Genomic DNA, 25,228 nt, shown 5'->3' on the forward strand with positions numbered 1-25,228 from the left:
TTCATTACTTATCTTTAAAATAATTGAATCAATAGAAGAGTATTTTGCACTTACACCCGTCAACAAAATGGACTTGCTGAAAGAAAGCATTGTCATATTGTTGAAAGTGCCTTAGTGATGTTACATGCCAGAAAAACTTCTTTATGTCTTTGGGCATACGCCTTTCATTCAACTGTTCATGTTATAAATATGTTGCTTATGAAGATTTTAAACTATAAGTCTCCCTATTATACACTGTTTGGAAAGCATCTTGACTATGATTCTTTACGAGCTTATGAGTGTATTTGCTATGTTCATATGAATAAGTCTCAGGGAAATAAATTTGAACCTAGAGCTCATGTTTGTAAATTTGTTGGTTTTGCTGATAATTATAAAGGATTTAGGTGCTATTATGTCAAAAATAAATGCATTTGTGTTTCCTGAGATGTGGTGTTTGATGAAAGTTCCTTTGAGTGTGAATTTATTGCAGAACAAGTCCAAAAACCAACGGATGGCAACATTGAATATTACCATCCATGGTTAAGTGAAGAGTTGTTTTCAAGGCCTAATGATATTTTCACACCACAAGGAATTCCAGAAAACCATGGGGTAGGAAAGGAAAGTTCCTACCTTTTCTGAAGAAAGTGTAGCTATCGATTGAGAGATATAAAGAAGGCCATGTCTACACCATAAGAAATAAAAAGGCAGCCAGTTTTGAAGTTGGGCAACTGACAATGAGGTTAGACAAGAATCCAAAAATATGGGTAGTCATACAAACACCATAAGTCAATGTGATGAAATTATAACACAACCAAATTCTAGAAGTTCAAACCGGGTTAAACATCCTATTGAAAGATGGGTGAGTTGTGAAAATTTTAGCACAAATCATCAGGCTTTTCTTATGCAGATAAAAAAATAAGAACCTATTTCTTATTCTCAAGCCATCTAGAGTAAGAAATAGATTGAAGCCATGAATGATGAAATGAGAGTGTTATATGAATGCCAAACATGCGAAGTGGTTAAAAGGCCTCTAGATAAGAATGTGATAAGATCAAAGTGGGTTTATAAGATTAAGTATAAACCAGATGAGACTATTGAAAGGTATAAGGCCCGATTAGTTGCAAAAGGTTTTATAAGTATGACATAGATTATGAGGAGATCTTCTGCCTTGTAATTAAAATAGGGACAATACGAATTATCTTGTCTCTAGCAATGGATCATGGTTGGGCTCTGAACCAACTTGATGTTAAGAATGCATTTGAGACTTCAAAGAAGAAGTTTACATGGAGCAACGACAGGGATACAATGAATGATACAATTGAATATGTATGTAAACTTAAGAGTGCAATATATGGGTTAAAGCAAGCCTCTCATTCGTGGTTTCAGAGTTTTTCCCTGAAGATACTGAGACATGGGTTTTACATATATTCACTTGATCATTCGTTGTTTGTCTACAAAGGTAAGGGATGTTAAAATATATGGTCATCATAAATGTGTTTATATATATATATATTCTTTATGTCTTTTGTAATGTCCACTAGGGGAAATTTAGTATTTTCCTTCTCATGTGAATAGACATGTCCACTAGGGACATTTTTGTATTTTCTTTATTTTTATTTTTCATTTAATTAAGAGATAAAAAGGGTCCTCCCTTAAAGAGTTGTTGGGACCCTCCCCCCCCAACAGTCATAAATATCACTGTTGTGGAGCTCCCAACGACTCTTTTGGGAGCCCCCCTTGGTCCCCGTGAGGTGTATAAAATAAATAGGGGCCTTTGCCCCCTTCATTCCTAATGATTTCTTAAGCATTTTCAATATATTATTTGTTATATTTTAAATTGTCTCTCTCACACACATTGTGTGTGTCTATGTGGTGCCTAGCCCTTTGTGGCTTATTGTATTTTGCCCATTAATGGCTTCTTGTTCAAGTGTTTGTACATTCCTTGTAGTCACTTTATAACATTGTTCTTTGCACTAGTGTTTCATTAGATGGTATCAGAGCCCCTAGGTGTTTGATCCCTCTTGGGACTCTTGTATTTTTGTGCTTGTGTTTTGCACATTTGTTTTCTTTTCTCCTCCCTTTTTTCCATAACGGCCGACAAAGATGCAAAGATTGATCTATCATTCATATTTAATTAGGACCAATTATAGAATGTGGACGGCGGTCATGGAAAACAACCTCAAAGGGGATATGTATGTGGCACAGTTTTGGAACCTCAACTAAAGCTCACCAAGAAGGAAGGAAATGAAGAAAAAGCCTTGAATGATGAAAAAAAGCCAAGGCCATTGAAGAATACCAATCCAAAGTTGAAGATGGAGAAAGTGAGCATGCCAAAATATTGGCATGGTTCATGAATAATGTGGATCTCAAAATTTGTGTTAATCTAGCCAAATTTAAGAAAGCAAATGAAGCATGGTGCTTCATGAAAAGTATATATACTCAAAGAGACCTTGCTAGGCATGTTTTTTTGCAAGAAAAAGTGGGAGAAAACAAAGGGATATGACTATTAGAGACTATTATAATATTTTATCCCCTCTATGGGATGAACTTGCTCTCCTTGAACCTCAATGGGAAGGAAGTGTTATTGCCACGAGGCAAGAGCAAATGGAGAGAGATTTTTTTCATGGGCTTCAACCCGAATTTGAGCAACTAAGAAGATCCCTTTTTCATAGGGCTTCTACTCCTCTTAGTGAAGTTCTTATCGATATATGCCAAGAGAAAACTCGATTGGCTCTTAGAAAAAATATTGATGAAGTTCATGCGGTATCTAAACTGGGAAATAATATGAGGACTTATAAACCTCCTTATTTTTGAAAAAATAACTATAGCAATGGTGGAGGAAGAAAAATTGTTTGTCATCATTGTAATGAATCGGGACATCTTAAACCCGATCGTCCTAAGCTTAAAAAGATGGTGGCTACTGTTAGAGACAACCCAAGCAATTTAAGTGAAGAACCAAAAAGGGATAAAGACATTAAGTACTTGATTGCTCAACTTACAAAAGCTCTTCGACAAGTTATGAGAAACAACTCTTCCACACCTTCTACTTTTGGTGTTGCAGTTTCATCAACTCCTGATATGTCTTCTTGAATTCTTGATTCAGGTGCTTCCTTCCATATGATACCAAATGCATCTCTTTTATTCAAACCAAGCCTTAATTTTTTTAAATAATTTATTTCCACAACCGATGGTATATCTTTAGATGTTAAAGGAATAGAAAACCTTAAAAAGATTTTAAGCAAAGAAAAAAATTTATGTTCCAAAAATTAGAATTATTCCAAAACTCAATTTAAATCTTTTTTTGGTTTCTCAACTAACCGATCTTGGTTGTAGTGTCTTTTTTTCACCTACAAATTGCTATGTGCAGGATCTCCGGTCTGTGAAGTGGATTGGGCAAGGCCATAAAAGAGGAGACTATATATTATATGAATTTTTTGTCTTTACCATCTAAATCATTTTGTAAGCATGTTCAATCTAAAGATGTTATCACTTGACACAAAAGGCTTAGTCATCCTAGTGTCTCTAAGTTGTATCTTTTTCCTTAGAAAAAATTTATAATGAAAAGCAATTTACATGCAATGATTATATTCTTGAAAAAATGCATTCTCTTTCTTTTCAATATAGCAACTTCATTTTTAAAAGACCTTTTGAGCTAGTGCATTCGGATGTATAGAGACCGACACCCATCATGTCTAAAGGAGGATAATCATATTATGTTGTTTTTATTTATGATTTCATTATATGCACTTGGGTTTATTTTCTTAAATACAAATTTAATGTTTTCTCTATTTTTAAATAATTTCATATCCTTTTTCAAAATCAATTTCAAAATAATATAGTTATCTTTAGATCCGATATCGGAGGAGAATACATGTCAAATGAATTCCAAATTTACCTTAAACAAAATAATATTATTCATCAAAGATCTTGTCCCGATACTTTCCAACAAAATGGCCTTGCCGAAATAAAGCATAGGCATCTTATTGAAACCACAAGAATTCTTATTTTTTAAAATGTTTCAAAGAATTTTGGGGCTGAAGCCGCCCTTTTCCACAATATATCTTATCAATAGGTTGTCATCCTTATCTTTAAAACAAAAATCCTTTGAAAGATTATTCAAAATATCTCTGGATTTTAAAATATTAAGATTTTTTTGTTGTAAATGCTTTGTTCTTTTTCAAGGACAAGATAAACTTTCCCCAAAATCTCTTAACTATGCTTTTATTGGCTATATTGAAAATCCAAAGGGATATAGGTGTTATGATATTAAAAATAACAAACTTTATCTTTCAAGAAATATGACTTTTCTTGAGGACCAAAATGGATTTAAACCATGGTTTCCAGTTGAGGAAGCGGGAAGCGATACGGGAAGCGGGAGCGGGAAGTGAGGCACTTTCAAAATTTTAGGAAGCGGGGAAGCGTGGGACCACTTAGGACCGATTCGGGAAACGTCTCGGAAGCGACCTAGGAAACGTCTCGGAAGCGAGGGGGAAGCGAAAAAATAAAAATAAAAAATTAAAAAACGCAAAAAAATTGAAAAAACAGGGGAAGCGAGGGGGAAGCGTGATGGGAAGCGCGCTTCCCATTAAAGGGAAGCGCGTCCCCCATTAAAGGGAAACACGTCCCCCATTAAAGGGAAGCGCGCTTCCCAAAAAAGGGGGACGCTTCCCCCCACGCTTCGGAAGCGCGACGTTTCGCGCTTCCGAAGCGCGCTTCCCCTTTTAGCTAGGCGCTTCCGGTAACCCTGATTTAAACATCAAACACCTAAGGAAGATGTTGATTATTCTTTTCTATTTGACTTATTATGTAGAAATGAGTCTAAAATTTTCAATGATACTATTTGTGATGGTGAAAATGTTTATGATAACAATTTCCATCAAAATGATGATTCTCCTAATGGGAATCCTAATGATATCTATGTGTATACTTGGCGTGAGGGAAATGAGCATCAAAATGCTTTTGACATGTATTCACAAAATCTTTCTTTAGAAGACCAAGTAGAGGAATCCCTACCTAAACGATCCTCTAGGAGTAGTAGACCTCCTAAAAAAATTGTCATATGATACCTTTTCTACAAATTATAGAACATGTGTAATGATGATCCATTCCTATCATGAGCCTTCCAACTTTAAAGAAGCTAAGCAACATTCAGATTGGATAAATGCTATGAAACTAGAATTAGAAGTACTCACCAAAGTTAACACTTGAAAAATTGTAAGTCTTCCTTTTGAAAAGAAGGCTATTGGGTGTACATGGGTTTATAAAGTCAAAACTAAAAGTGATGGGTCATTGAAAAGATATAAAACTAGGTTAGTTGCTAAGGGGTATGCGTAAGAATATGAAATTGATTATGATGAGACTTTTGCTCTGGTTGCTAGGATGACTAATGTAAAAACCTTAATAGTCTTAGCATATATCAAACAATGACTCATCTACCAATTAGATGTCAAAAATGCTTTTTTAAATGTGGATCTTTGTGAAAAAGTATATATGGATCTTCTGCCAAGTCTTGAGATAGGAAAAGAAAAAAACCCTTAAGCTTAATAAAGCTTTTTGTGGACCTAAACAAGCTCAGAAAGCTTGATATGACTGCTTTAGCAAAGTGGTTCTTGATAGTGGATTTACTTCTTGGTATACTGATATTACTCTTTTTGTTAATAATGCAGGGAACCACATAAATATCTTGCTATTGTATGTTGATGATATGATCATTAGTGGAGATGATAAAAGGAACATTGAATATATTAAAAATGTTCTTAAAAATAATTTTAACATGTTTGACCTTGGATTTCTAAGGTATTTTTTGGGTATTGAAGTTGCATATTCTCTTGGAGGATATGTTCTTTCTCAAATAAAACTTGCATCAGATATTATCGTCAAGTCTAAATTAACTGACAAAAAGAAGGTGGAGACTCCAAAAGTAATAAATGCTAATATGAGAACCAATGATGGAACTCCTTTAGAAGATACTACTTATAATCGGTTGATTGAATCACTAACATATTTATCTATTACCAGGTCAGACATTGCTCATGTTGTTCACAATGCAAGTCGGTTTCAAAATGCTCCTACTACTATTCACATGGATGTTGTTATGCGAATTATCAGATATCTAAAGGAAACAATAACAAAAGGACTATTTTTATCTTTATCTTTATCTCCAAATTTAATTGCTTATAGTGACTCTGATTGGGGTAGTAACCTCAATGATCGTATTTCTATCATAGGTTATTGTGTTTTCTTGGAGATGTAAGAAACAACAAAAGGTGTCACTATCTTCTACCGAAGCTGAGTACTAGGCGATGGCCGCAACTGTAACTGAACTTGTCTGGTTAAGAAGTCTGCTAAAAGATATGGGAGTCATTATCTCTATTCCTTCGAAGCTATGCTACTATAACAAAAGTACAATCTACATTGTCAGCAATCATACCTTCTGTGAACGAACAAAGCACATTGAGATAAACTGTCATTATATGGTCATCATATATATATATATGTGTGTGTGTGTGTGTCTTTATATATATATTATGTTTTATGTAATATATATATATATATACTTATTTATTTATTTATGTCTTTTGTAATGCCCACTGGGAGCAATTTAGTCTTTTCCTTCTCATATAAGTAGACATGTCCACTAGAGACATTTTTTGTATTTTATTTATTTTTATTTTTTATTTTTATTTTCATTTAATTAAGGGATAAAAGGGTCCTCCCTTAAAGAGTCGTTGGGACCCTCCCCAACAGTCATATTTATGTCCGTTGGGAAGCTCCCAACGACTCTTTTGGGAGCCTCCCCTTGGTCTCCATGAGGTGTATAAATAGAGGCCTTTGCCCGCTTCATTCCTAATGCTTTCTTAAGCATTTTTAATATATTATTTGTTATATTTTAAATTCTCTCTCACATTGTGTGTGTGTGGTAACTATGTAAAGTTGTCTATGAAAACACAATACGCATACGAGCACAAATAATATAGGAAAGGTGTGCACGAAGGTACTCTCACAACACTTGAACAAAGTACGCAAAAGCGTAAAAATAATAAACATGCACAATGGCATGTATTTTATAGAAAGAACCAAATGCTTAAGACTCTCAAGCTTCAGAAAAACAAGAGGGGAACACCCCTATTTATACAAGAAGGAGGTGCAAAGGGGCTCCCAAAGGAGTCGTTGGGGAGCCCCCAACGGTCACATTTGTGACCGTTGCCCCCCCCCCCCAACAACTCTATTGGGGGACCCCCAATGCACCTTTTATGAAAAAGGCAAAAAGAATAAAAATAAAAGGATACAAAAAATAAAAAGAAAAAGATACAACATATTCCAAATGGAATATGCGCAAAAAGGGAAATTACAATTATACCCTTATCGGGTAAACAAAAAGAAAAATATATAAATATACATATTTATATATAGAGAGATACATATACATATAAATATTATATGTATATGTATCTCTAGGTATATAAGTATATATATTTATATTTACATCATCGATTTAAGGAGATACATTTTAACACCCCCCCTCAAACTTACGGTGTGATAACCGCAAGTTTGCCAAGAAGGAAATGAAATCTGGGCGAACATAGAGCTTTGGTGAAGAAGTCAACAAGCTGATACTCAGACGTTACGTAAGGTAGATCAATGACCTTCTTCAAGTATTCTTCTCTGACATAATGGCAGTCCATCTCTATATGCTTTGTTCGCTCGTGAAATGTGTCATTTTTGGCAATATAAATTGCACTTTTGTTGTCACAGCACAACTTTGTTGGTTCTCTGATAAATACTCCATATCTTCCAAAAGTCGTCGAATCCATACAATTTTCATGGTGGTAGATGCCATGGCTCTATATTCGGCTTCAGTGGATGACAGGGAGACCTTCTGTTGCTTCTTACATCGCCATGAGATCAAAGGCTCACCTAAGAAAACATAGAAACCAGTGGTGGAGTGACGGTTACTAGGGTCACCTCCTCAATCTGAGTCAGTATAAGCAAGCAATTTCAATTCAGAAGAAGAGGATATGAATACTCCCTTATTCACCGTTCCCTTCAAATATCTGATGATGCGAATCACAATACTCATATGAACGGTTGTAGGAGCATGCTGAAACTGACTGGCGATGTGTATAGCATGTGACAAATCGGGTCGAGTAATGCTAAGATACATTAAAGAACCTACCAACTGCCTGTAAGGAGTAGGATCGATTAGAGGAACACCGTCGTCAATCTTCATTTTTGCTCCCACAACTTCAGGAGTTTCGTATATTTTGTCATCAGAAATACCTGACCTGTCAATAATCTCGCAGGCAAGTTTAGACTTAGATAGAAAATAACCACGTTGCGAATAGGCAACCTCAATTCCTAGAAAATATGTCAAAAAACCTAAGTCTGACATCTCAAATTTTGAAGTCAAGACAGACTTAATACCCTTGACTCCTTAAACATCATCACCTGTAATTAACATGTCATCAACGTAGAGCAACAAAATTACAATCCCTGCATTAGATTTTCTAGTAAATAGAGCAGTGTCAGTATAACAGGAGGAAAAACCATTTTCCAACATTACACTGGTAAATCTATCATACCAGGCTTTGGGGGCCTGTTTTAAACCATAGAGAGCCTTTCGAAGACGAAGAACTTTATCTTTAGGAATTATCATGCCTGGTGGGGCATCCATATACACTTCTTCGTTAAGATCACCATTTAAGAAGGCATTTTTAACATTCATTTGAAAAATGTTCCAATTTTTAATAGATGCAATAGTAATAAGACACCTAACCGTAACCATTCGAGCTACAGGGGCAAAGGTTTCTTCGTAATCAATTCCATACTCTTGCCCATACCCTTTTGCAACTAAGCGAGCTTTATACCTTTCTAGAGAACCATCGCTCTTAGTTTTAACTTTAAAGACCCATCGACAGCCTATAGTTTTCTTTCCTATGGGTAGAGTTTGGAAATCCCAAGTTTCTGCCCTTTTAAGAGCATTAAGTTCACTTTGCATGGCTTCTTGTCATTCTAAACATTTTTTAGCTTCTTCAAAATTTCTTGGTTCAAAATAAGAGTGAATGGCACTAAGACAAGCCCTATATCGGGGTGAAAAAGAGTCAAAATATACAAAACGAGTTGGAGGTCTTCTATTCCTTTCAGATCTTCTATGGTCAAGAATAGGAGAAAGCTCACTATATTGATCAATAGCACTTCTAAAGGTGTCTTGGTTTCTATGAGAGTAGGTTATTGGCTCACTTGGAACTCTACTTTCTTGTTCATTAAGTGAGTTATGTTTACCAATATCTGCATCATTTTCCTCATCATGGTTTAATGATACCTCATCATCACTAAATATATCATCATTACTAGACAATAAGTCAAATAAGGAGTAATCAAAATTTTCTTGTTGAGAAACATTTTTTTCAAAACCACTCTCATTTTTCTAAAAAAGTTACATTTCTAGAGACATATAGCTTATCATCTCTAAGGTCATAACAACGAAAACCTTTTTGAGTTTCGGAATAACCAAGAAAGGCACAAGGAATAACCTTGGGAGAGAGCTTGTCATTCTTATTTGTAAGTATGAAACACTTACATCCAAAGACTCTTAACCTATTATAATCAGGTTCAAGCTTATGTAATACCTCAAAGGGAGATATTTTTCTTAATCTTCTAGATGACAAGCGATTTATCAAATAAACAGAAGCAAGAGTTGCTTCAGCCCAAAAGTTTTTAGGAATATTTTGAGATATAAGAAGGGTTCTAGTGGTCTCAATAATGTGCCTATGTTTTCTTTCAGCCAACCCATTCTATTGAGGTGTTTTAGGACAAGACCTTTGGTGAATAATTCTGTGATCCTCAAGATATACCTTAAATTGATTGGAGAGATATTCTCCTCCAGAGTCACTTCTAAAAATATTTATGTTGTTGTTGAATTGATTCTTAATCATTGAATGAAAATTTTTAAAACATGAAAACACTTCATATTTAAACTTAAGAAAATATATCCACGAATATCTGGAAAAATCATCCACAAATATTACGTAATAAGAAAAACCTCCTTTTGAAACAACAGGTGCAGGTCCCCAAACATCCGAATGAACAATTTCGAAAGTTTTAGAAGAGAATATAGTTCTTTGCTCAAAAGGTAAACTTTGCATTTTTCCGAGAATGCAGTCATTACAAGAAAATGAGCTTTTACATAGGTCTTTTGCAAAATGTAAATATGATAACTTGGTGATATTAGGATGACCAAGTCTTTTGTGCCACACATTTATATCTTTATGTCGGGCAACATTACACAAAACTTTTGGAACTTGAAGAGATTCCATATAGTATAAATCTCCTCTTCTAAAGCCTTCCCCAATCAATTTCCCGGACTGGCGATCCTGTATTAAGCATTTATCACAAGAAAATTTAATATCGCAGCCATGGTCCGTGAGTTGAGAAACAGAGAGGAGATTTAAATTAAGTTTAGGTATAAATCTGATTTTTGGAATAGAAAATTCTTGAGTTTCAAAATTACCTATTCCTTTAATTTCAAGAGAGGTTCCATCAGCAGTGGAGACATAAGATGGGGAACCATTTTTCGAATAATCGGAAAGTGAAAAAATGTTTGGGGACATATGAAAGGATGCACCGGAGTCCAAAAGCCAAGAGATTTTACCTGGAGAGAAAGAAGTGGATACGGCCGCACCGGAGGTAGATCCCTTGAGGAGAGGTTGAAGAGCTTCCACTATTTGATTTGTAGAAAGAGTCTCACTCGAAGATGCCTCATCCTTCTGCGGTACACCAGTGGTAGCCATGGCTAAAAGTTTCTTCCATTTGGGACATACGGGTTTGATATGCCCCGGTTCTTTACAAAAATGACAAATAGTTTTGCTATAGTCCCTTTTTCCTCTTTGACTACCATTTTCACCTTGATTTTGAAATTTAAAGTGAGGGGGACGATAGGTTCTTACATTGTTTCCGGGTCTGGATACGGCATTGACCTCACTATTTTCTTCAATATTACAAGGGACCGCAAGAACATTTGGTCCTTGTTTACATAAATTCATACGAGTCTCTTCACCACTTAATTTGGTGAGAACATCTTCAAGAGAAGGGGGAGTAAAAGATGAGAGAAGAGATGACCTTATTTGCTCAAATTCGGGCCTTAGCTCATTCAAAAAGTTGAAGAACCGATCTTCTTCAAGTTGCTTGTGACGGAGTTCAATTGCCTCTCCACTCCATTTTGGTTCAAGCATTGCAAGCTCATCCCAAATAGAGGAAAGATCGGCAAAGTATTCCCTAATCGTCATTTCACCTTGAGTAAGGGAGATAGCCTTCTTTTGAAGGTAATACTTATGAGAGAGATCCCTTGAGTTGTACATTTTTTCAAGATAATGCCAAGCTTCCGATGCCTTTTTGAATTTAATAATGTTGGCATTAATCTTGGTTTCCACAGATGAGAAAAACCATGAAAGAATCTTGAAATTCTTCATTTCCCATTCATCGTGTTTCTTGGAGTATTCTTCAAGGGCTTTGGTTCTTTCTTCTCCCTCAAGAATCTTGATTTCGCTTCCATTTACAACGGTAATCTTGGGTTCCGGTTCCGGAATTGTGCCAAGTACATATCCCCATAGGCCCTTCCCTTTTATATGAGCCTCCATATTTCTGGCCCAAACATGATAGTTTGACCCATTTAATTTGAAACCAAGAGCAAAATGGGACTCTTTTTCGCCCATTAGAGAGTAAAGAGGTAGAGGAAAAGGCGTACCAACACAATATTTCCAACACCAACTTTGCACAAGATTCTTCTAAAATATTTGAGAAGAAAGATCCACTACTTTAAACTTCAAAGATCGGAAGACACGTTTTTCGAGGCACTCGAAAAAGGAGAATCCCACGATCTTCAAAAATCAACCTTGCTCTGATACCATGTAAAGTTGTCTATGAAAAGACAATACGCATACGAGCACAAATAATATAGGAAAGGTGTGCACGAAGGTACTCTCACAACACTTGAACAAAGTACGCAAAAGCGTAAAAATAATAAACATGCACAATGGCATGTATTTTATAGAAAGAACCAAATGATTAAGACTCTCAAGCTTCAGAAAAACAAGAGGGGAACACCCCTATTTATACAAGAAGAAGGAGGTACAAAGGGGCTCCCAAAGGAGTCGTTGGGGAGCCCCCAACAGTCACATTTGTGACCGTTGGGGGCCCCCCAACGACTCTATTGGGGGACCCCCAATGCACCTTTTATGAAAAAGGTAAAAAGAATAAAAATAAAAATAAAAGGATACAAAAAAGAAAAAGAAAAAGATACAACATATTCCAAATGGAATATGCGCAAGAAGGGAAATTATAATTATACCCTTATCGGGTAAACAAAAAGAAAAATATATAAATATACATATTTATATAGAGAGAGATACATATACATATAAATATTATATGTATATGTATCTCTAGGTATATAAGTATATATATTTATATTTACATCATCGATTTAAGGAGATACATTTTAACAAACTAGCCCTTTGTGGCTTATTGTATTTTGCCCATTAGTGGCTTCTTGTTAAAGTGCTTGTGCATTCCTTGTAGTCACTTTGTGACATTGTTCTTTGCACTAGTGTTTCATTACAAGGGATACTTAATTATTTTGCTTATATAGGGATACATCATTGTCACAGGGAGCTTAGATAAACATTTTCAGGAAATAAAACAAGTGTTGAACAAACGTTTTAAGATGAAGGATCTTGGTCAGTTAAAATACTTCTTTGTAGTTGAGGTTGATAAAAGAAATATGGGTTAGTCTTAACTCAACATAAATATATTGTGGATCTCTTGTGAAAAACAAGTATGTGTGATTGTAAGCTTTTATTAACTCTTGTTTTATACACCAATAGTTAACTGTTAATGATGGAGATTTGTATAGTGATCATAGCGAGTACAGGAGTATTATGGGAATGTTGCAATATCTTACCTTCACAAGACAGGATGTCGTGCATGCTGTAAACAAAGTGTCTCAATTTATGCACCAGCCAATAACTACCCATACGGGAGCATTGAAGCAAATTATAAGGTATTTAAAAGGTACCCTGGGTGATGGACTGTTTTATAATAAAAGAGACCGTAGGGAAGACCTCACAGTTATGGCCTATTGAGATGCTCACTGAGCAGGAGATCCATATGAAAGATCAATTTTAGGTTATTGTATATTTGTTGGAGGCAATTTAGTTTCTTGGTCAAGTCGTAAACAAATGGTCATAGCTCAATCAAGTACTGAAGTTGAATACTGAGTTATGGCAACAATTGCTTCAGAGTTGACATGGATAAGAAGTTTGCTACATGAACTCAATGAGACAGTCCCTAGATCAGTTTTATTCTGTGACAATCATAGTGCCATCAAGATCTCATTGAATGATGGTCATCATAGAAAGACCAAGCATGTAGAGACACTTCATCATAAATAAAATTGAAGATGGTGAACTTGAAGCAAGATTCATCGGTTTAGACAATCAGATTGCATATCTCCTTACCAAGGGTTTGACAAAGCAAAAGCTTTGGTATTTGAAGTCCAAGTTGTCCATGGTGATTACCATGTACAACTTAAGGGAGGCTATTGAGAGATAACGTCGGTTGAATGTGAGTTTTGGATCCAAATCCAATATACCTATCATTTGACGTTACAGTTGTTTCATTGTTTCTTTATTATTCTTTTCATTCTTTTCAATATTCCTCCTTGTGTTTAGTTTCTTGTAAAATGCTATGGTACCCGGACACTCCATTTTGCCCTCCGTACCCATGTCAACACACATATCCTCATGTCGACACACGTCGACACGTGGACACACCATTTTACTCTCCGTACATACCAGTTTGTATTCAATTTATAATTATATTTTCAGTTTATAACTTTATATTTTCAGTATATAATATATATTTTAGATATAGCATATATATTTAGATTATATTCAATTTATTTTGAATTTATTTTGTATTTATGTGATATTTAATATATATATATATATACATACACATTTTTTTGGAATTGCCGTGTCGTACCCGTACCCGCACCCGCACCAGGTGACATAGGTAAAATGTAAGTAGTGGGCAAATATGTAAAGTATCTATGTATGTTAACTTTTCTTATAATGAGAACCTCACACAAACGATCTCCCTATTAGGAATCGTTTGGACTGAAGCAACACCACCCCTCATCTTCTCGTCTCCCCTTTCTTCCTCTCTATGAATGCTCTGGACATCCATAGATACCAGATTTAACAAAAGATTTATTTTACTCATCTTCTTCAGCTACTAATTTAAGATACCAAGGGTTATATAGGATCCACACACTACATTCAAATTCTATTCCTTGTACCACAAGTCACACATGAGGCTTAAGCACATCCCAAACAGGTCATAATCTTTTCAGAATCTTGAAACTAGAAAACCAGAACAAGCCCAAGGGCATAATATTGAAAAGAAAAAAGATGAAACTTGCTGTACAACCCTGAACCATGTGGTAAAAGGCTTCAAAAAACTCTAGAATCAAGTTCTTTCAGCTGCATATTAACACCTTTCATTCTCCCTTAGGTTGGGAATTCAGTTATGGGGTGGCATCAGCTATATATAATAAACTTTGTAACTTTAGGGTGATTGTGGCTTTGGTACCATTCTACATATTCTGTAAGGGTTTGCATTTTGAACAATATAGTAATGAAATGAAGTGAAGATGGATGAAGTGAGGGAGGAGAAGAGGCTGGTATACTTTCATTCTATTTTAATACTAGAGGTACTTACGGCATACCTTTGGTTACAAACAGAATACCTCATGTATGTCAAAGATGTAGAAGTCTCTTCATGAGCAGTTAAAAAGACTAAAAAATACCCTTGTACCCTTCATCACAATTTGCTGAGAGGTCATTACATGAGGGTGGTGATACTAAATTTTTCAGAAATCGTACAAGTGAAATGACATTTCTTTCCATTGAGTGCTCTTCGAGGGTCCATAATAAGTGCTAGACTATCAAAGACAAAGTTGCCAGTCGAGGAAGTGGGAGCGGGAAGTGATACAGAAAGCGGAAGCGGGAAGCGAAGCACTTTCAAAATTTTACGTAGTGGAAAGCGTGAGACGACTTAGAAACTAATTAGGAATTGTCTCGGAAGTGAACTGGAAGCGAGGGGGAAGCAAAAAAAGAGAAAATAAAAATAAAAATAAAAATAAAAATAAAAAAAAAATTGCCCTTCACAACGAGGGTTCGGAAGCGTGCTTCCCCAAAAAAAATTGCCCTTCACAGCGCGTTTCGGAAGCGCGATGTTTCACGCTTCCGAAACGCGCTTCCCCACTTTCTTTGGCGTTTCCGGTAACTCTAATCAAAGATGAGATGCATGCTCAAATCTCGCTCCATTTGATCCAAGTAGTGCAATTGATGACATCATTCAACAATATTTGATTCATTTGACTGAAAATGAATGACTTCCTCTTGACAAATCCCATGATCTCTTCTGTTTGTGTCCCTTTGTGTGCTTTCATGTTTGTTACTTATCGTCCCTCTCCATATGGTCTACCTTTCTCATTTTTCTTAGTAGTGTTCCTTTCACTAAGGATTTTGCTACCTCTAATATGTTAAAATATATGTAATCTATATATTTATATATATATATATAAATATATTTATCATACACTACCCGATAAGGGGTAGTTCTGTAAACTCGCCCAATAGGGGCATTTTAGACTTTTTCTTTTTCTTCTATTTTTCCTTTTTATTTTCCTATTTTTTTCTTATTTCTTTTTCTGTTTTTTTGTACCTTTTGTGCATTTAATGCACAGCCATTGGGGGCCCCAACAAAGAGTCGTTGGGCCCCCAACGGTCACAATTGTGACTGTTGGGAGCCCAACGACTCCTTGTTGGGACTCCCAATGGTCCATCTCTCTTGCTTTTCTCTAACTCTCCCTTACTCTTCTCTTGCCTATAAATAAGTGGGGTCTCCCCCTTTGTAAGTGTGGCTTCTTCAAGCCTTTTAGTGCCTTTATAAGATTTTATGCTTTCTAGCCATTATTGGCTTTTGTGTATGTCCTCTTTTGGACTTGTTCTTTGATTTCTATGTGTGAATGTCCATTGTAGGACATACATTTCTTTTCCGCATATTTCATTACATGGTATCAGAGCCTTGGTTGTGCTCTTTATTCATATATAGCTAGTTGTCTAGTTTTACCTCTCTCTTGGTTTGTCCTCCATTCTTGATTATAGGATGGAAGGAGAACAAAAGATTGATCTCTCCTTCAAGCTTAATGGTACTAACTACATGATGTGGGCCGCCGCCATGGAGAACAACCTCAAAGGTAAAAAGCTTTGGGGATATGTTATGGGCACCATTAGGGAACCTCAACTTCAACTTACGAAAATAGATGGTGATCAAGAAAAAGCTCTAGAAGGAAATGCTCGCATGAAGGCTATTGAAGATCACCAATCCAAGGTAGAAGATTGGGAAAGTAAGCATACAAAAATTCTTGCATGGTTCATGAACAACGTGGAGCGAAAGATTTGCGCCAACATTGCTAAATTTCGCCTAGCAAATGAAGCATGGTTCTTTATGAAAGGTATGTATACCCAAAAAGACCTTGCTCGTCAATTCTTTATCCAAGAAAAAATCTGTACCATTAAGCAAGGTGAAATGAGTGTAAGAGATTACTATAGCACTCTTGGACCTTTATGGGATGAGCTATCCCTTCTTGAACCCAAATGGGTATCTAGTGAAGATGTGGAAATGCGAAGAGAACAAATGGAAAAAGAACACTTTTTCCAATTTTTACATGGGCTTAGGCCCGAATATGAACAAGTTAGGTCCTCCCTTCTTCATAGATCAAAACCGCTTCCATTGGAAGATGCCATAGCCGAAATATGCCAAGAAGAAACGCGTCTTGGCATGATTAAAGGAGGAGATGAAGTTCTTGCCGTGTCTAAACCCGGAAATCATATGAAAGCGTATAAGCCTCCACATTTTGGGAGGCAAAACAACTATAATGGCAATTATAGGAAAGCCATTTGCCATCATTGTCAAGAACCGGGTCATATAAGACCTAATTGTCCAAAGATAAATGAACCTCCAAAAGGGAAAGTTACTATTATTGAAGAAATCCCACAAAAGGAGGAGCCAATGAAAGGGAAAGAATCCTTTTCTCTTGCTCAACTATCCGAAGCACTTTAAATTCTACTCAAATCGCCGTCAACTTCGGGAGCCGCCATTGCCTCTTCTTCTCCTCCAGGTACGCCTTCTTGGATTCTTGATTCTGGAGCATCTTCTCATATGACCCCTATTGAAAATGGACTATCCAATGTATGTAGCAACTCCAAAAATTATTTTGTTTCCACCGCCGATGGTACCTCTTTACAAGTTAAAAGTTTTGGAACCTTAGATTTTTCAAAAGATTTTTTTGTGCCAAATGTAAGAGTAGTACCTCAACTTAATTTAAATCTTTTATCTGTCTCTCAAATATGTGATCATGGATGTGAAATCTTCTTCTCAACCAAGGATTGCTCTATACAGGATCTCTAGTCCGGGAAGCGGATTGGGCAAGGTCATAGGAGGGGAGATCTCTACTACATGAACAATTTGAAACTTCCCACTAACTCATTTTGTAATCATGTCCAAGATAAAAATATAGAAACTTGGCATCAAAGACTTGGACATCCAAGCTTCTCAAAAATGTACTCATTTCCTTTTGGAAAGAAATTTTGTAATGAGAAACATTTTGTTTGCAAGAGTTGTATTTTTGGAAAAATGAAATCCACCCCTTTTCCAAAGAGAACATTTGTGTCCAAAAGACCCTTTGAATTAGTTCATTCGGATGTTTGGGGTCCTTTTCCGATCATATCAAAAGGAGGATACTCATATTATGTTACTTTCATTGATGATTTCACTCGATATGTGTGGATCTATTTTCTCAATCTAAAATCCGAAGTCTTTAATTTCTTTAAAAAATTTCATATGATTGTCAAAAATCAATTTTCAACTAATATCTCCATTCTTCAATCCGATTCTGGTGGAGAATATCTATCAAATGAATTTCAAGAATACTTGGAAACCAATGGCATTTGTCATCAAAGGTCATGTCCTAGGACTCCCCAACAAAATAGTCTAGCTGAAAGGAAGCATAGACACATCTTGGAAACCATTAGGACTCTTCTCATTTCCAAAGAAATTCCAAAAATGCTATTGGGCCGAAGCCGCCTTAACTTCCATTTATTTGATAAATAGAATGATATCCTCATCCTTACAAAATATATCTCCATATGAAAAACTCTTTGAAAGAACACCCGATTTTAATAGATTAAGAATTTTTGGGTGTAAGTGTTTTGTCCTTACACATAAAAGAGATAAGTTATCTCCCAAAGCTATTGAATGTGTGTTTTTATGATACAGAGAAAATAAAAAAGGTTTTAGGTGCTTCGACCCCAAAAGCAACAAACTATATGTATCCAAAGATGTTACCTTCTTAGAAAATGAGAACGGCTTTGAGAAAAATAAAGATATTGATGAAAGCGAATATGCTTTCTTATTTGATCTTCTCTCTCAAGAAGATGTGACTCCTCACATAAAGGATGTTCCTAATGATTTAGAGGATACTTCTCTTAGTAATGATGAAAATGGAAGTAATGATTTTGAAAATAGGTCAATTCAAACCTATGCTAGGCGTGGTCAAGAAACTCCCATAAGTGCTTTAGAAAAATATTTTCAAATTTCCAACATAGAAGAAACCTCTTTAAGGAGATCTAGCCGAATCTCCAATCCTCCTAATAGGTTTGTTTCCTATGAGTCCCTAACACCTAAATATAGGGCATGCCTAATTGCATTACACTCTTATCATGAACCATCACACTATAATGAAGCCAAAAATATTCCTCAATGGGTTGAAGCCATGAAACTAGAACTTAGTGCCCTTGAAAAGGCTAAACTTGGGAAATAACTTCATTACCCACTGGGAAGAAGTCTATTGGATGTAGATGGGTCTTCAAAATTAAAACTAAAAGTGATGGGTCATTAGAACGTTATAAAGCTAGGTTGGTAGCCAAAGGATATGCTCAAGAGTACGGAATAGACTATGAATAAACCTTCGCTCCCGTAGCTAAAATGACTAGTGTTAGGACTCTTATTACGGTTGCATCCGTTAGAAAATGGCCTATCTATCAATTGGATGTTAAGAACGCATTTCTTAATGGCGAACTAAGTGAAGAGGTCTATATGGATCCTCCACCAGGAGTATCTATTGGTGAAAACAAAATTCTTAAACTAAAAAAGGCACTATATGGGTTAAAACAAGCTCCAAAGGCTTGGCATGACAGATTTAGCAATGTAATGACTAGCTTAAATTTTCGTTCATGTTATACTGACACTGCGTTATTTGTGAAAAGTGCAGGGTCCTCTGTAGTTATTCTACTACTATATGTTGATGATATGATTCACTGGAAGTGATGAGCAAGGAATCCATGATATTAAGAAAATTTTAAAAGAAAATTTTGACATGTCTGACCTTGGTTTCTTAAGATATTTTCTAGGTATTGAAGTTATATATTCTCCCCGAGGGTATATTCTCTCTCAGATGAAACTTGCTGCTGACATTTGTTCCAAGTCTGGAATTTCGGATGATAAGAAGACAGAAATCCCTGAGGTCATCAATGCAAAGCTAAGGCTGGAAGATGGGACACTTCTCGAGAATCCTACTCCCTACCGTCAACTCGTTGGGTCTCTGACATACTTATCCATCACTCGGCCAGACATAGCTCATGCAGTTCACTCCGTCAGTCAGTTTCAACATGCACCTTCAACTGTGCACATGAGTGCAGTCTTAAGGATTGTCAGATATATTAAAAACACCATAACTAAGGGAGTTTTTCTTTCCTCTTCATCATCCCTTGATTTAATTGCTTATACAGATGCTGATTGGGGAGGAAATCCCAATGATAGAGTCTCAACCACTGGTTTTTGTGTTTTCTTATGTGACTATGATTTCTTGGAGATGCAAGAAGCAACATAAAGTATCATTATCCTCAACTGAAGCAGAATATCGTGCAATGGCCACTACAACCATGGAGCTTGTGTGACTTAGAAGTCTCCTCTGTTATATGGGCATCGTCATCTCAATTCCTTCGAAGATGTGTTGTGATAACAAGAGTGCTATCTATATTGCATGCAACCACACCTTCCATGAGCGTACTAAAAACATTGAGATGGATTGCCACTATGTTCGAGATGAATACCTCAAAGGAACCATAGCACTGCCCTACGTCACATCCGAGTACCAGTTGGCGGACTTCTTCACCAAAGCTCTTGCTGCTCTTCGTTTCATGTTTCTTCTCAACAAGCTTTCCGTTGTATCCCCGTAAAGCTTGAGGGAGGGTGTTAAAATATATGTAATCTATATATTTATATATATATATATATATATATATATATTTATCATACACTACCCGATAAGGGGTAGTTCTGTAAACTCGCCCAATAGGGGCATTTTAGACTTTTTCTTTTTCTTCTATTTTTCCTTTTTCTTTTCCTATTTTTTTCTTATTTATTTTTCTGTTTTTTTGTACCTTTTGTGCATTTAATGCACAGCCATTGGGGGCCCCAACAAAGAGTCGTTGGGCCCCCAACGGTCACAATTGTGACCGTTGGGAGCCCAACGACTCCTTGTTGGGACTCCCAATGGTCCCTCTCTCTTGTTTTTCTCTAACTCTCCCTCACTCCTCTCTTGCCTATAAATAAGTGGGGTCTCCCCCTTTGTAAGTGTGGCTTCTTCAAGCCTTTTAGTGCCTTTATAAGATTTTATGCTTTCTAGCCATTATTGGCTTTTGTGTATGTCCTCTTTTGGACTTGTTCTTTGATTTCTATGTGTGAATGTCCATTGTAGGACATACATTTCTTTTCCGCATATTTCATTACATAATAATGCACTTCATAGATCCCTTCTAGCCTTGTTATGGGTATCTTCACATTTCTTCTCATCTGCCATATTGTGTTTTTAGGACTCTTTGAGTGTTGCACTCCATGCAAGACATTTGGGCCGCTACATTGAAACAAAAATCTTGATGCTTATATTTGACAGTAATGAAACCACAGAAATTATTCGTATTTTAGCATTATATTGGATTTGGCTTCTAGGGCTGAAACTTGAAAGAAAAGTCGACCGTGAATTGTCAATGTAGTGACAATTCTTCATGGGTCAATATTTGCTCAATGGGTCCAGACTGAAAATTATTGGACATATATCTATGTTAGTTCAGGTCCAGCTCTGTTGAAGAAATCATTTGGGGCTTGACCACCCCATCATGCTCAAATGGCAGTGGGGCGCTTGTACCTAGGGGTTGTTTCGTCTTTAGTCAAGGACATGTGACTAATCTGTGAAGGATTAAGATACCTTTGGAGAAACTAAAGCTTCATTACAAAGAGCCCATTTGGGGCTTGACCACTCCTTCATGTAGATTTTTCCAATGATTCATCCTAATGCAGGGGACCCATCAACCTCAATTGGCAGGAGGGGCGCCTGTACCCTGTAGTGCCTTCTCTCAATTAACTTGACATGAGTCACCTGTTACCTTGACATTTCTGGTGGGCCAAGGTATCAGTGTTGGACACTTCTAGAGTCTAGACACCAACACTCTTTAGACAGCATGGAGTTTTCATTTTCCAACAAAAAGTGTCCCTGAAAAAATGGGCACCCAGTGTCACGCTTCTCACACTTGAATTTCTTAGACATGAAGTTTCTATACCCTCAGGTGTCAAAGAGTTGAGCTTGGCCATGGAACCTTGCTCTATGTCCCAGAACTATGTACTTATAGATTTCTCCTCATCCTCCTCTCTCTCTCTCTCTCTCTCTCTCTCTCTCTCTCTCTCTCTTAGGGTCTCAACCCAAGGAATGGGTGTCAGTAAGTTTGCCAACCCAAGAAACTTAAGCTCTATCACAATCAGTTTTAGAGAATTTTGGAGTCTGCAAGCAATAACATTGTCTTTTTTCATTGGCCATCCCTTGAACTAAATCTAAGAAAACTTCAATTTAACCCCATGGGGGCTCTTCCCAAGCTTAGCTATGAACAAAAAGAAGCAAAATTGATGGCTGGTGTTATACCCCAGATACTATCGGTTTTCACCAAAAGGTGTTGCTAATGCTTTGAGAAAAGCCGTGTGTAGCAAGAAGGCTTGTACAAAGATAACAGATGCGGCCTTTTTATCTAGAGAAAGTAAATCATCCATGGAAAGATGTATCCTCATTCAATCCATGCATACTGCTGATTTCTGTTCCTGGGACAATCAACTAGGGCCATTTGTTGATGATGTTAAAGGCCAAGTAATGAGAATATCAAGTCCTGCAGACTCGATAGTCATGTTTGATTGGCAAAAATACTTGCATCTAATGAAACAGTGTGCCACCATTGAGCGTTAAAAGCCGTTAACTCAGTTCTTGTACAGGAGTTGCCCATTTGGCATGGTACAAAGGACCATCCATTGCTTTTCGGGACACCACTAGCCTCTTGGTCATCACTAAGGTAAACCGCATATAAGTAAAATAATAATCTTACTATTCATGCCATATGACACCTCATCCTAATTTCAGGTTAAGTCATATGCATATCTATTTGTACAAGGGGACCCTTAAGGCCACGTGAGAGCGCGCTGCTCTCTAACTGAAAATTTCTTGCATTTAGCCACCTCAACCCGGGGAGGGAGAGGTGGAAGGGGGTTTCTGTTAATATATGTAAATATATACAAGTATATGTGTGTATATTATACACATATGTATGCATGTGTAGTGTATATATATGTACATATGTATTTCCATTTTTAGAATGTATTTAGAATATAAGTGTAATTTTACTTTTATTTTTTGTTTTTTGTTTTTTGCTGTTCAAGGGCATTCTGGTCTTTTGATCAGACTAGCCGTTGAGAGCTCCCAACGGCTAGTAGCCTTCCTCTCTTTTGTATCTTCAATGCATTTTTTGTGCATTTTATAGTTAATAAAGATTAATTTTTTATTTGTGTGTGCCCATAGTGGCTTATGCTTGTGCTTTTGCCATAAGTGGCGCTTGTGTGTGTGTGCACCCTCTGTTGCATTGTGACCTTGATCCTTGAAGACTTCCCTCATTACAGTTTCAGGGTATGTGGGAATTGGGGGATGGGTCCGATATCCTATGTCTTGCATATCCTCTTGTTCATTCACTACCTCTTTCTGAACAACTTGTCAGTATCTTGCATGTAAACTGTCCAATGTAATTGAGAGAGAGAGAGAGAGAGAGAGAGAGAGAGAGTTTTATGTAAATATTTGTTGTTTCATGTCACTGGTTCTTGCACGCTAAGCTCTTTTCCTGAATTTCTATTGTTACTGCCCCGTGTTCTTTTGTCACTCCACTTTGCACTTTACAATAGTTGAGGTGATTTCAGTCTGAATTGGACCCAACTCCTAGCTTGTCCAGTATATACCAATTATCAGGATCTTATATTTGTGTGCTGCGTGCAGGTTTTTGGTGAAAAGGCATTTGAAAAATTTGGAAAAGGTTTCATTTCATTGCATTTTTCTGATCAATATCCCGGTAGTCAAAGGAAAATGCTGGTTTTCAAGTTTGTCCTTCCTCAAGCAAACAGAATGGCTGATATGACAAGATTGGTTCTCCTTGTACCATACTATATTGATTTAATCGGGCGTTATAAGCTTAGTTCGCAGGTCGGTTGTTCACCTGCTGCTTTTATCTCTGGTAAATAAAGCATTTAGTAGGCAGATGCGGCCATCGGACTTTGTTTATTGGTTATGCTTCATTAGTATCTTTTCTATACTTCTTTCTTGCAGGCTCGTTCTAAGACGGACTCCGCTCGAGCAAAGCTAGCTCAGGAGCTGTATAAAGAGCTTCAAAATGCTAGGCAGGAAGCAATACAGAAAAAGAAGGCAGAGCGTAGGAAATTGATTGAGGAAACTGAGGCTAAGCTCAGTGCCGAGGCAATTCGTAAGAAAGAAGAGAAAGAACGTGCTCGGCAACTGAAAAAAGCAATGCCAAAGGTCAAGATGACCCGCACCCACTAGCCTGCATCTTGACTCTCTCCTGATGTTTGAAGCATACTGCTCATATTCATCACTTCAATCCCATCAGCAAAGCTTCGTTGCATATCTTCTTGCCATGGACCCTTCAATCTCAATAGTTGTTACCTTGTCTGAATTATTTATGTTTTCCTCCACATGCAATATGGTGTGGAGTAGGTGCTGATAACAAGAAGATTTTGGTTTTCCATTTCTTTGTGATTGCGTTGGAGGCCTTAGTTCCGCTACTTCTACATGTTAAATGAGGGAGTACTTGCACTCTCGCAGCATTCATGTGCATGATGATACACTAAATTATGTAGATCATGGTCAATATTCTCCATCAGGCACAATCAGTTACAGGCTATGTACTTTTAGTTTGTTTTTTTGGAGATAGACTGGAATTATGCAACTTCTATCCAACCGAAATTACAGAGTTTGATTAGATTGTCTTGTATATTGCTTCATTATCTGAATTGGCAGTCTGTTACCCTGCTGGATTAAACAGAGCTAGGAACATGGTTATCGTGACCAAGTTCTCTATGTTTAGGCATGTAGTCACTTATGTTGTGAAACATTTTATTCAAACTTACGGATCATGACTTTTTTTCTGTTCGACTTACCCTGATGAATCTTTGGAAAAAGGAGAACCTACTAATAAATTCTTTAAAAATGCTGAATAAGGTACCTCATGGTTTTCTCAGCAGTATTAGAGGCTCTAGAAAACTTGTTAATGACCACAAAACAATGTGGCAAGGGGGTGGTAAATAAATTATGCTGCTCTTAAACTTTTCACGTTTCCCTCACGAAAATGTTTGTTGGCATTTGCAAAACAATTGCTACAAGAACTCAATCATGGTTCCAATCTTGTCTGCATAAACAAGCCGAGAGCAAACAGCACCCATTTATACCAAGGTGTGATGGTTCCTGTCAATTCCTCGAGTGTATTTGGGACAAGTTTGCAGGTGTTGTAGAAGCTGATGTATAGCATTTTGATTGAAAGTCCTCAAAGTAATGGGATTATATAAACGCCTACTATTCAAGTTTTTTTTGTTTAAAAATAAAAACAATCATTTTTTTGTTTAAAAATAAAAACAAACTTTTTATTTTGAATAATCAAGAAAAAAATGCCTTGCACATCAAGTTTGTAACTCATGATGTCCCATCAACTTGGTGATGTTCACAAGTCTTTACCAGATGCATAGAGTTGTC

The 25,228-nt window shown here is 36.6% G+C and overlaps 1 protein-coding gene across 2 annotated transcripts in view; it reads left to right on the forward strand.

The window, feature by feature from the left end:
* Positions 1-24,516, forward strand: part of LOC149847321 (uncharacterized protein At5g49945-like) — a 36,743-nt gene extending 12,227 nt beyond the window's left edge. Inside the window, exons 2-3 of one of the 2 annotated variants that reach the window (XM_089996928.1) lie at positions 23,465-23,668; positions 23,792-24,516. In XM_089996928.1, coding sequence (XP_089853054.1) covers positions 23,465-23,668; positions 23,792-24,022 — 435 coding nt within the window. In that variant the 3' untranslated portion in view covers positions 24,023-24,516. Of the gene's footprint in view, positions 1-23,464; positions 23,700-23,791 lie in introns of both variants that reach the window. The other variant, XM_089996929.1, reaches the window with a different exon arrangement.
* Positions 24,517-25,228: the final 712 nt, after the last annotated feature.

This window comes from Nuphar pumila, chromosome 2, assembly GCF_984573655.1.
Source record: "Nuphar pumila chromosome 2, dmNupPumi1.hap1.1, whole genome shotgun sequence".
NCBI classification, from domain to species: Eukaryota; Viridiplantae; Streptophyta; class Magnoliopsida; order Nymphaeales; family Nymphaeaceae; genus Nuphar; species Nuphar pumila.